Source organism: Eucalyptus grandis, chromosome 7, assembly GCF_016545825.1.
Source record: "Eucalyptus grandis isolate ANBG69807.140 chromosome 7, ASM1654582v1, whole genome shotgun sequence".
NCBI classification, from domain to species: Eukaryota; Viridiplantae; Streptophyta; class Magnoliopsida; order Myrtales; family Myrtaceae; genus Eucalyptus; species Eucalyptus grandis.
In genome coordinates, this window is record NC_052618.1 from 40652810 (window position 1) to 40666477 (window position 13668).

The 13668-nt window shown below is 37.2% G+C and overlaps 1 protein-coding gene across 1 annotated transcript; it reads right to left on the minus strand.

Moving 5' to 3' along the window:
• Window positions 1–5447: 5447 nt before the first annotated feature.
• LOC104453518 (nudix hydrolase 12, mitochondrial) lies at window positions 5448–9465 on the minus strand. Its single transcript, XM_010068093.3, has 6 exons — window positions 8788–9465; window positions 8526–8614; window positions 6910–7024; window positions 6741–6824; window positions 6297–6446; window positions 5448–6014 (listed from the first exon to the last, which is right to left on the minus strand). The coding sequence occupies exons 2-6, from the start codon at window positions 8594–8596 to the stop codon at window positions 5754–5756; spliced, it is 681 nt and encodes a 226-aa protein (XP_010066395.2). The 5' UTR covers window positions 8597–8614; window positions 8788–9465; the 3' UTR covers window positions 5448–5753.
• Window positions 9466–13668: the final 4203 nt, after the last annotated feature.

Sequence of the window (13668 nt, forward strand, 5' to 3'; positions counted from 1 at the left end):
AAAAAAAAATTAAATGGTATATAGAGTCTTCAACAAATCAGTGTGAAGATAACGCGTTAAGTAGAACATCTTTTATTCAATTTCTACGTAGATCAAATATTTATCTATTATTTTTAACTTCTACTATAAGTATAGATGGTAATATCTCTATTTATAATGTACAACATATCAATGAAAAATATGCTTCATCAACTCGGTTTTTTATCGACCCAAAAGAAAAACAAACAAACAAAAAAAACTCAATTATTTGTTTTCTTCAAAGGTTTTGGACGAGATTGAGACCTTACCTCATCCTCCATTGGAATGTTTGATTTAAGGCCATAATGAGGCATTAAGTGCCCATTGAGCGAGCTTGTCACCTCAGCTCCATCAGATGCAAGTAAGAAAGCTAAAACTGGCGATTTGCCTAAGCCTATGACAATCCCTTGCAGACCAACAAAGTTTCCAAAATTTGTAATGGGCAATGGGAAATGACACCCAAACCCCCCCCAGAGTGCCAAAATTTGGTACAAATAAACACTTAAGTGTCAAAAGTTACGAAAGTGACACTTAAATACCAAAATCGGAATAAAATGAAACACTTAAGTGTCAATCTAGCCAAAACGCTGACACGTCAATTTTTCGGCAAAGCAAGTGCAAAACGGTGTCATTTTGGTGCTACCTAGTAAAAAATTAATTAAATTAATTTTATTTAAAACATTTAAAAATACAAATACAAATATTAAAAAATTTAAAAAAAAAAATTTAAAAAAAAAAAAGAGGCGGCTAAGGGCTAAGGGCCGGCGACAAGAAGGCGGCCGCCTCCCTTTTTTATTTTTATTTTTTAAATTTAAATTTTTTAAATATTTTAAATATTTGTATTTTTATTATTAAATGTTTTAAATAAATTTAATTTAATTAATTTTAATATTAATTTTTTACCACGTCGCACCAAAACGACGTTGTTTTTGCATTGTCTAGCCACGTCAGCGTGCAAAACGACACCGTTTTGCACTTACTTTGCCAGAAATTGTGCACATCAATATTTTAGCCAGATTTTGGCAAGATTGGCACTTAAGTGATTCATTTCTCTCCAATTTTGGCACTTAAGTATCACTTTCTTTTTTGGCACTTAAGTCTCTTTTGTGCCAACTTTTGGCACTTGATGCGTACTTTTGTCATGGGAAATTGAACATGTGACTTTCAACTTGCAAATTGGTGAGAGCTTGCATTTTGTGGTCTTGCTGTCAAGTAATATTTGGTTTCGTCAAAACCTCTGCTTTATATACTACATACACGTAGCTCTACAACCACAGTCAAGCTCATTTTTGCAAGGATCAAATATCAAAAACTACACCCACCAGTGGGCAGCGCAGGTGGTATTCACTCTCTCCTGCAACGCTGCGGTCAAAAGTTCAAATCCCCTCGTTGTCAACACGATTTAAGTAGAGGGCCTTGGTGGTGAGTTACTAGACTAGTCTCCCCCGATGTTTTACGTCTAAATAGTGGCTTGCAATAATGTCCGACGGTGCCACCGGGCATTGGAGGGTGATGTGACCTCGTAAGGGGTCTCCAGCAGTTCCTCGGTCACCAAAAAAAAGAAAAACAAAAACAAAAACTACAAAAAAGGGATCCATTTGTGCATCTCTTGTGGATCGGTAACTTCCAAGTCTCTTAATTTAAGAACTAGGCCTACGAATTAGGCATGCCGTGTCAACACTAGCCAATGGGCCAATGAGAAATGGATGTCATGTCACTAAGGGCATATCGCAACGTGATTGTTGAAATGTGCCTACTGAAATGATAAGACCTATCAGCTTTACCAAAAAAAAAATGATAAGACCTATCAATGAGTTTGGTATCTTCATTAAAATCTAGAGCATCACACTATCTAATGCCAAGTTGATACCTCCCTTATCTACCCTTTTGTCCAATAGCTAAATCTCATTTTCATGGGGATTTTCTTCCATATGTGCGGTGCATGTGCCATTACACTCACTTGTAAAGGTGATTGATTCTATGATAGATGGGTTTTTGACTTGAAATTTGGAACTTACATGATGGGTTGGCTCCCATTTTTTGGATCTGGAAACCAACCCTATGGACTTAAGAACTAGCCTAGAATTGAATCAGCCAATTTCATGATAGTTCCAAGGTTAATCCAACAGTTGGTTGAGGTCCTTTTTTTTTTCATTATATTATTTATACAATGATATGCGTGTGCCAAATATATAAATATTTTTTTTCTAGTTGAGGATAATATGTCAAACATATTCAATTTCAATAAATATTTTTTATTTAAAAAGAAGTGTACAAGAACTTACTAATTAGGAGTAAATAGGTTCAAAAATGATTCGGTTCTAGGTTCTTCCCCAAAATTAGCCTTACAAATTACATGTTCCAAGTTCCTGAATAGAACTAGCCGATTAATGGTAAAGAATCGAGAACTATTAGGGTAATCTTTACACGAGTTAATAAATAGAAGTCCGATAGACATTATTACAGTAAGAAATGATTTCTTTAGAAAGTGGGCTGTGAGAAGTGCGAGGAGGTAAATAATAGAGTTTTCGATTAGTTCGCTTCAACTATTACTTCCCTTTTCGATTAGTTCGCTTCAACTATTACTTCCCTTTATTTCTATACCCACATTTAATGGGCAAGGCTAGTTTGGGTCAGTTCATAAGGGAACCAGTTCGATTCTTAGGGTCCGTTCGTTTCGTGAAAAATTGGTCATTTTTGGAAAATATTTTCCGAGAAGTCATTTTCTAGAAAATGACAATATTTTTATGGTATTCGGCTAAAATCTAAAAATGTTTCAAAACATATTTTATAATGTTCAAGTAAGGAAAATATTTTCTAAGACTTCACAACTTAGGCATGCATCACTTACTAACCTATAAATCCATCAAATATGAACTTGCCATTAAATTTAGGCAAACTTGTTTCATATCTTTATTTCCTCATTATTGTCAAACGCTCGTCTACTCTAAAAAATGTCCGTATGAATTTTAAAAAGAAGCAAAAGAGAAAAGAAGCAAAGTATGTACAGACCTAATGAAAATCTTCCAATTGAGTGACATGTTCTCCCCCTGCGTCTTTTTTTTTTTTTTTTTTGGTAATGGTAAGAATATATTGAGCTTTAACCAACTAAACAAAAGATCTGGCGCCAAAAACTTTCACTCATAGTGATAACAAGTCAGAACAAGTGAAAGGGAACCGAAGTAAAAGAACAACAGCCGCTAACAAAGCAGCAAACAAAACAAAGAATAGCCTAACCCATAGGCAAAAGAATAGCAAAAGACCACCACCAAGGCAGTAAGAAAGAAGCACCAAAATTGGCAACCTTTAAACAAGGAGATCCAAGGCATCTTAGCACCAACGAAGGCCAACCCACCGCCGAGCCGAAGATAGGAGGACCGACCAGCCTTATGAAAACACCAGCGAACGCCAACAAAATCTACCAATAGCAAAAAACACCAGGAAGAAAACCGACCCGAACCTCCAAAGTAGCAAAAGCCCGAGAAGGAAACGAGAGAACCGGTGCAAACAGGAACAGCACCAAGCAGCCCACGCTAATTAGAAGGAACCAGGATCGTAGGAGAGAAAATGGTGTGGTCAATTCCCCAACTACGTTGAAGCCTCTTATTTCTTGGGTTATCTACCACATTTCTGAAGGTCAAGGCCTTTTCCCTAACCCACTTTGATAAGATGGTTTTTCAAAGCCCCGTGTCTTTTGTGTTCAAATAAATAAAAGAAAAAAGAAGCAAAGCATATATAACCCCTTGCTTGAGCAATGTATAATTGCAAGGTAGAGTAAATAAAGAAAATGATAAGTAAGAGTGCAGAGCACGAGCTTGAGATCAACGAGACAGCCGACAACTAGCCAAGAAAGAAGAAGATGGGAAACAAAGATAAAAAAATAATAAAAAAAAAATAGAAATTAAAAATAATTTGAATTAAAAAATAAAAAGAAAATTAAAAAATAATTCAAATAAAAAAAGAAAAAGAAGAAGAAGAAAAGGGAAGAGGAAGTGAAGATTTATAGAAATGTGAGATAAGAGAGATTAAGTGAGGAAAATGTTTTCCACTTTTCAAAAGTGGAAAACATTTTCCCTTAATTTAAAATTTTTTTCTTTCATGAAAAACATTTTCCCTGGGGCGAATTTATTTTCCGAAAACGAATCGGGAAAATCCGAAACGTTTCCGAAAACCTTAGTTCCAAAAAATGGGGAACCTGCCTTCATCAATTGGGCTGCTCACCAGTTGGGCTGCTCTCATTACTGACTTGACCTGCCAATTTTAAAATTGTGTGGCCAATATTACACGGTCAGCTCGATACATTGAATCCACTTCAATGAAGCATCAAGATTGGAAGTCTTATACATGATGCGATGAAGACAAGCTGAAAAATTCCCTCTTGACATAACAACGAGGTGGAATTCAACGTATAAAATGTTGAAGAATACATAGAAGGAGATGAGTGTATTAACGCTCTACTCCACCACTCTTAGCAAAACCAGTCTCCCGTCGTTGATACAATAAGATTGAAGGTTTGCCGAAATGTTCAGGGACTTTATTTTTTTAGGATTTCAGCAATGCAACAACTGCTTTGAGCTGCAGCGGACCATCTATCAAACAACCAAGCCATTCTGTTTATATCCGTGATATCAGTTCAATTGGCGAATAAGGAGGGTGATCCCTTTTTCAACGAGACTATATGGGCCATGAAGGTGAAATTCCTCAAATATCACAAGAACATTCCACCTGTGTTTTTACTTTTATCGCATCCCACTGTTTTGGATACGAAGTTCAAGTCCGAAGGGGTCAAAGCATATTACGGATATTTGGGAATAGGTGAGGAGGTCTAAATGGAGCAGATGTTAATGATGGCAATGAGTAGGCTCTGCGATGGGTATGCCACATATGCCACATATGCCGTCGCTTCAATATGACAAGTTCCACCGCACGGATTGAGATGACGCCATCATGAGTAGTGCCCAAGAACCCTTAATAAGAAGAAGAACACCCCACAGCCTTATGAAGACATATTTGGGAACAAAATACTCCCACCGCGTTGATAGACTTGGTCAAGACAACGCCAACGTTCCAAAATGGTAAAAGAGGCAAAGCTACCAGTGGAGGAATATCCCCCGGTCTGTTTTTCACTTTGCAATCAAGCCATCTGACCTATCCATCTATATAAAATCTCCTCCTAACATTAGCTTTCAACTCCGATTAAGTTTCTTGACTGAATAGATCAAGAGGATGTTTGACCCTATAGGTGAACTTAAACTGGGTTTACTTATCATTCTACTGAGGATTAAAGTACATTTTTGTCTGTTTAAACCGGTGGCAAGGTGGTCCTTGGCAGGGATGATTGCGACTGACAGAGTATCAGAGTGAAAGCGAAAACAAGTAAAAACAAATCAATCAACCGTAGCTCATCCAAACATCTAACTATGAGACTAGAAAAACAAAGCCAGGTCAAGCTTCAGCATGCCAGAAAATATGAGTCCAATGTGTCTTCAGCATCAGAAAACAGATAAGAATTGAAGAAATGTACACTTTTCTTGATTAATCTAGAAAAAGAGTGCCAACAGTCTATACCTTCACAAAATCGTTATCCTTTTCACATTTGGAAGGACAAACTCGGCACACTATGATCTAGAACACACACGAGAACCTAATACACAAATGAAACCCCAACCCGAGCAGGTTAGCTAATAATTTAGAACCCACAAATTAATAAAAACTAGTCCAGAGACATATTGGCATCATTCAAGACAACGGTAAGCCCTTATTGGAACAAGCCAAGAGAATGTCATACCATGGCGTTGGGCGCTATTAGGGTGATCTATACACAAGTTGGGCGTGATGATTTGGCAATCCGAGACGGTCGGGGGAGGCGACTCAATCAACTCTTCAGTCGCCTCAAATTTCTGTTTCCAATTTTCTTCAAACGTGTTCAGGAAATTCTCCAGTGCTCTGCGCATCCACTCATAGCGGCAGAGTTCAAATGCTTCTTTTACAGATAGCTGTGGATTACCATTAATAACTGAGTCAAAGGCTCCAAAAAAGAAGCAACGTGAACATGAAGCTTGATCTTTGTGATTGCATAATGTCGGTCAACAAGGGGATTGCAGTCAATAAGAAAGAGATATATGGCTTGGTCAACAAGTTTTGAGACGAGTGGAGAAGGCAATTTCCATTAGAATCTTCAACCAATTATATCCCCAACTTGAACCAAGATATTCAAACATCCTAAGTTTGATCCTTTGATTTAGATATGAAAGTATGAGTTTCCAAGAAACACTCACCCATCTCCTATCATGATTTTCGCGCTCTGGCCAAGTCTCTAGCTCCTCAGTGACCTCCAACGCAAACATATAACCTTTGCAGCCTCCTTCTAGACTGCACATGTCCTGTCTGCTCTTACTTCGGAATTCCCAAACCCCCAATGGTTTCTCCTGAACAATGAGAAATATTAGTGACACCTCAGATAGTACAAGGTAGAAACACGCCCCAGTAACTACTGAGTACTCATGATGAGCTCTTACAATACAGTTAAAGCAACCATACATCTGATTTGGTAGAACTGCCCGCAAATGAAGATTTCACATCAGATACATTTTGTGGCATATTAGATGAAAAGGCCTAATTTAAATAGTTCTTTCCAGCTTTTGACTTTTTATAGGGCGACTGCCAGGCTTCTCAAACTTTTCCATATGAAGAAGAAGATCCAAAACACGAAAAAAACTTACATTGAGCTTTCCTCTTACTCCTGCTTCTTCTAAAGCTTCACGACATGCAGCTTCTTCAATGGTTTCATCATCCTCCCATCCCCCCTGAAAGTAAAAAGCAAATATCTCTTAACAGAAGAAAAAAAAAAAAAAAAAAAAATGAGTACTGATGTCTCGAGACATATTATACCTTTGGAAAGACTAGGTCATCACGATTTGGTGATGAGATCATAAGGACTTCAATTCTGCTTTCCAAGTTATCTGTCTCAGAGTCATTTCCTTTTGCGAAGCGGTAGGGAATGCATCTGTTACACATATTTATCGATAAGCATCACTTTCCAATGGATGCTGAGTTTTAAAGCATTAACTTGCACGGATTAGGCATCATGTTAATAAAAGTACAAACGAGAACTTTGAAATCACGAGATCTCTTGCAACCAATGATAAACGATGATCTACTAATGGAAGAATTATGGGAATCAAACAGATCAAGTAACTTGCTCCAGATGAACAGAACTTACATTATCTTTCAAAATTAAAAGCCAGGCACCTAATTCTAACTGCCATTATAAAACACGATCGATTCTAATGACAGATCTCAAGGCTCTTCTGCTTAACAAGAAAGGAAAACAAAACAGTCATGGTGTAGTGTGCTATGAACCCTGACATCTTAGCTTACAAGATAGTATGGATCCATGTCTTTAAAACTTTAGATAATTGAGTCCACAAAAGCCATTAGTGCACCCCCCAGAAATGTGATAACTTTTGTCTACAGGAAATTGCGTCACTAGCTGGTCTTTATATCCTGTGAGACTCAATTTCCTATTTCTGATGTACTTTACTTTCGTAACTACTGGGGAAAAACCATCTTCTTTAGTCTCTACAACTCAAGAATGCATGTAATCCAATGTAAACTTGCACAAATTGCTTCAATGTCCTATGCTTTATCAGTTTTTTCCTTGTCCTTCCCAAAAAGAAATCATGCTAGTGAACCCATTGGCCGAATAGCGCCTCCCCCAGATGTGAACGCACTGCACGTCCCTATCTATATAATGTAGAGTCACTGCATAGCATGTTGTCATAAAAAGTCGGTGTCAGTGCATGTGGAATGCCTAGACATCGGTTATTTCCAAAAGCCGCAAGTGTGAGGATGAACAGACCTTTGAAAGCGATAACCAAGATAAACAAATTGAGGAAACAATTATTGATGCAGTAAAAAATGAAACTCAAACGCTAAAAGTCAAGTTTATGTCCCTGTCTGCCCCCATATATCGTGTCTATCGATAAAGAAAGACGGTGAAGATCTGCATTTCCTGTTTGCCCTCTTCTTAAACATGTCTGTGATGGGCAGAGACTTTTCGATCCTTGTATTCCACATATAAGACAAAAAACTATCTACAGATGCGATACACGCACAGAGAATTTGCAAGCGTGCGTAAGTCAACGATAATACCTTTCTTGATGAAATTACTTTAGTAGATAAGGAGCAGGTGTGTCACCCTGCCTTTTCTCTCGCCCTTTTTGTTCAGGTGAATATTGGAATCCAAGTTTTATACATCATACGACTGACCCATCATACCATAAGAAGTTACTGTAGAGCTATATGCTTTTCATTAGGACACGCTCTGAATTTTCTCAGAAACTTCAAGGAAATTTCAATTTGAAACTTTCTATCACACAAAACGAGAATATATTCAAAAAAAAAAAAAAAAAAAACGATCGCACATCAGAAAATCAGGCGAGCTGTCCATGTCGACAGACCAAAGAAGAGAGGGTTGCAGCAGCAAATGGGAAACATCTGCGTACCCAGAAACAAGCCGCAAGTTGTTCTCGTAACGCTGTCGGTCTCGGCCTATTCGAGCCAGCATTGTTGACATGTTCGCGCGGCGCAAAAGCTTCAAGAAAAAACGAGGGTCAATTCACTACAGCACTTCACCAAACAAGCAGCCGCAAAAAATCTCGAGATATGAAGCCAAAGCAACCGGGACCAATCGAAACCCGCACAAACCAATAAACCCAAATAACAGAAAACGGAAAGTAATCGATGGAAACAGCGCGCAGAAAGTACCAAGTTTTCGTTTTCCTTTCAGGGTTTCGCCCCTGTTTCGCCCCAATGCGGAAGAACAGCGAGAAGAGGGAGGCCACAAGAACCGGGAGCCCTCAAAGCCGTGCTTTCCGAATCACAGACCCGCAGAAATAGAAGAAACGAACGGGGAAGGAGACGAAAAAAATCCTCGGGAATCCTTCAAAGTCGACGAAGCGCTCGTTGTGAACTCAGTCCGCGTGATCCAGATTTCGTTCTTTATGGACGCCTGCTTTTGGGCAACGAGCGAAAGATTTGAACGGGCAGAGTTCTCATGCTCTGTCTTTCTCGGACCGGTTCAAATCCCCCAAGAACCACAAACGGACAAAAAGGGAAGAAGGGCAATGAAGAACACGATACGACAAGAACAACAACAAAAGAAAGAGGATGAGGAGGAAAGAAAGATGGGAAAGCTTCTTCCCTTGAGACGAGACGAAACGAAACGAAAGAGACAGAGAAAGAGAGAGAGAGAGAGAAACAGAGGAGATGAAGAAGAAGCGGCGACGGAGAGGAGGAGGAGGAGGACGAGGACGAGGACGAGGGAAATCCGCAGGAAGACGGTTGCAATTTATAACGACTGGCCGCTGCGCAGCGCAGGGAGGCTCTGCATCCCGGACGGACAGAGCGGTCGTTATTTTGTTTACCTTCCTTACATTTGATTTCTCGTCCGTTCCGTTTTCGTTCTTGTCTTGCCCTGGCCAAATAATGTTTTAAGTTTAACCGGCGCAGTGAATTTTTACAATTTTTTTTTAAAATAGAATAAATTGACTATTTTTTTATTTTTTCTCTTCTTTTTATTATTATTTTATTATTATATCATTATTGATAATATTATTATGTGTCCTTTTGTGGAAGTGTTCTCTTCGGAAGCAAGGAGCGGGTGGACCGGCGCCGAAATCGATCACTTGGGGCAATCGCTATCCCAAAACCAAAATGATCCACGGACGGAATCCAACCATCGGAATCGTTCAATGATTCATTTAGAAAAATACAATAAGATTTAATTTACTCAATAAGAGGGTGACCTGGTAAAAAAATTTTTTTTTTTTTGGTCGAAGACCTGGTAAAATTTAAGCGACTATAATACGGCCGATTTTTATTTTTATTTTATTTTTTGCTCTATCTGAATAGGCTAAAGTTTGGCTTTATTGGACTCCAACCCAGACCTAATCCATTCAGTTCGGTCTGAGCTACTTGAAGCACGGTTTGAGGAGTAATTCAGAGTTTGGCATCGTGATGTTTAAAGGTGATAAGTGTTGAGTTTAACTTTTAGTGATCTCAACCAATTTGATTCTTTATTTTAAATTTTCTAAGCCTTCATGAGTTTTTTTTTTTTTTTTTTATATGACCACATATTTCCTAATTTTAATTTTTTACAATTTGAAATTTCACATATTTTTATTTTTGAAAATTTTAGGGACAAATTAGCCTAGCCTTGTCCAAAGATAATATTAGTGTGGTGGCCTAGTTATGCCTATAAAATTTGTGATTCAAATGTAGAACAACATGCAAATGCCTTTATGGAAACATTGGAGTGTAGAGCGATCCCACAAATCAAAAAGGATTGCATGATCTTCGAGATTACAAATGGGATACAATATTTGATTCACGCGTTTCCCTTGATTTCCAAGATGTCACAGATTTCAGACGCGCTTGCAGATTTTCTAGTTGTGTTTTGATAACTTTCCCTACTTATGCTTATAAAAATTGTGATTCAAATCAAAATGAACTTCCATAGATAGTTGATGTAAAACAACATTCAAATACTTTTATGGAAACATTGGAACGTTATAAGAGCGGGCGATGGAAACATTGCATGAACGAGATCATATTTGATTCATGCATTTCCCTTGATTTTCGAGATGTCGCAAATTTCGTCCGCTTGCACAGTTATGCGTAAAAAATCAAATCAAAATGAACTTCCTAGATAGTTGATGTATAACAATATGCGTGATCTTCGAGAGAAGTGCACAAACAAAATGAGATACAATATTTGATTCACGTGTTTCCATTGATTTCCGAGATTTTATAGATTTCAGACGCGCTTGCAGATTTTCTAGTTGTGTTTTAATAACTTTCCTTTTATCAATATATTTTCCTTAATTTTGTTATTCGATTTCAGTTATTTGGTTATTTTCTAAATGGCGACCTTCTTATAAATAGGTGCCTAAAATATTGTAATCTACACTTCTTTATTCAAATTAAACACTATCTTTTGGAATAATTTCCAAGTATAACTTCCTCTGCGTCAATAATACTAATCTCGTCATTAGTCCTATTGTGAGTACCTTCGGAACACTTGTTAAATATGCTTAATGTGAAATTATTCAATTGTGAAAGCTTTGATTTTGAAAGTACAAGGACAATAGTCAATGCATTGAAAGTTACCAAGCTGCCCTAATCGATTACTTAACAAGTGTTTTTATAACACTTTGCAATCAATTTTATAATTTATCAATCCAAAGTCTAGCCAAGGGTAATAATGTCAACACCGCAACTACAATAGGTGACAGATACCTTCAAATACATTGATAAGAAATCCATGGGCACTCATCACAAAATAGCACGTGTCAATTCTTGAATGGTTGTGTAGCCTCACAAACTAGCGAATCTCCCACTAGATGTATGGCATACTCAGGCCGTAGATTGAGGGTTCGAGTTCCAGCTCTAGTGCCTCCAATATTTCTATTTTTCTATTTTTGGTTTTTCTCTTCTTCTTTTTTGCAAAAATGTCTCTTTCCTTGTCTTGCCGAATAAACACAGATTTTGATATAGCTTTTTTTTTCCTCTTTATTTTATTATTTTAAAACCTAGTCAAAGAATTTTTTAGATTTCCAACTTATCTTTGAAGCATCGAAGAGTACTTTTCATTTCTTTTATATTTCAAGTCAATTCATTAAGGTACCTCTTTTTGTCTTCATTTTTATTTTATTCATGATCCTTTAAAGATATTTTGAATGAAATCCAAATTGTAATGACTTATAACATTTTTCAAAATCTATTTATCATATGAAAACTAGAATGATGAGAAATTGGAATACTATGTTATTATTGGTAGAAGATACTATTGATCCTAATTTTAATTGTTAAAAAGTTCAAGCTAAAAACTTAAACTATTAAGTGGAGGGAGACCACGTTAATATAAAGAGAATATATAACCTAGTAAGTGATGTTAGACAATCTTTTAATATTAATTATATACAAGTAAATTTCAACTAAAACAATCATTTAAAGAAAGGCAATAATGTTGAAGTGATACATTCGCCCAAAAACGTGTCACACACGAAACTTAGACTCTCTTTTTTTTCATGGCATCACCGAGTCCAATTGTAGTATATTAAAAATTGAGTGACAAAGGCCTACATGCATTAGAAATTCATTGATAAGGTGTTGGCTTAGATTGTAAGGGATTGTAAGGGAGTCCGCTCCTCTCATTGTGATCTCAGGTCCAAACCTTACTAGAAGCACTTTTGAGACTAAAGTCTTGAATGCACAGGGCCAATATCAGTCCATGCTACCTTAAAATCGTTTAGGAAGGTAGACTAAACTGTGTGTTTGAAAACTCACTCCGACACCACCTAATCCCTAAATAAATTGTACTCCTTCATTATTATCTATAAACCCACAAAAATATATTGAATTCTAATTGCCCTATCATTGACATGTTTCATTACTCAAATAATGCAACGAGTGTATTATTTTAGTACACTTGCACAAGCTTAATCCATGTGAACCAAAGTCTTCGGGTGACCACATTGCATGAAAATGTTTCCTTTTGTTGCAGCTACATCAACCAACAGAGGCTCAATTTACATAGATAATTGTCCTGAAAATTATATGCATATCTAACATCCTCTATTGCTCTCTGGCATGATTAAGTTCGGCGCACTTTATCTGCCTTGGGATTGACTTGATAATAAGGGCGTTCTCATACTTTTAACTCGAGGTCCGATAGGATTCTTGCCCTAAAAAACTAAGATTTAGGAAGAGATTATGGCGGACTGTTGTGCCAGTTCCCTTCCAAGGGTTCATATAATGTTGCCCTGGGTTGCCAACAAAAACAAAACAAAACAAAACAAAAAAGCTCAATGCACTTTGCATAACATAACGGACAAAATCGAACCCATGTTGGGAGAATCCTAGTTCCAAGAGGTTGCGTGAGATTTATTTTTAATTGCTTCTTTTTTTGGTCCCATAACTTTATTATGTGGATTGGATTCCTCTATATTTAAGAGGAGAAATATAACTAATAAAGTTACTTACTTAGTCTTTGGAGAAATTTACACGAAGGATCACAGACCTAAACAAAAAGAGAGAAGAATAAAAAGTGCGACGACTAATCTGGATATCTAATTGCTCAGTTGATGTGTGTAGCTTTCAATTCATCCAAAATTGAAACTGCTAAATGCCAATCTCTATTATACAAGCATCGATGTCTTCCAAGAACTTGATGCCATTTCCTTGTTAATAGTATTTTTTTTTTTTTTTCGATAGGTCACAAAACCTTGTGTGAACAGACCAATCTCTTTCTTCAATTATGTGCTTCGTTTGTAGAGGAAGATGAGGAACTGGGGTTTTGCCACGTGTATACGAAAACCAAGTCTGAATGCGTACTCCACATGGTCAAAATGAACCCGAAAATATGTATGTTCTAAGGCTTGTCTGAGTTTTGTTTTCTCCTCTCCACCTCCCGATAACCTATAAAATATGTGGGTACAGTGAATACGACAGGCGACAGATGACGGATGTGTAAAGGATTGATTGGTGCAAGCCTACTCGAGCACACAGGATAAGTCGAGAGCTTATAGAGCCAAATTTCGAAAGGATCAACTTTCGATCTATTTAAATTAGCTTGTACATGTATTG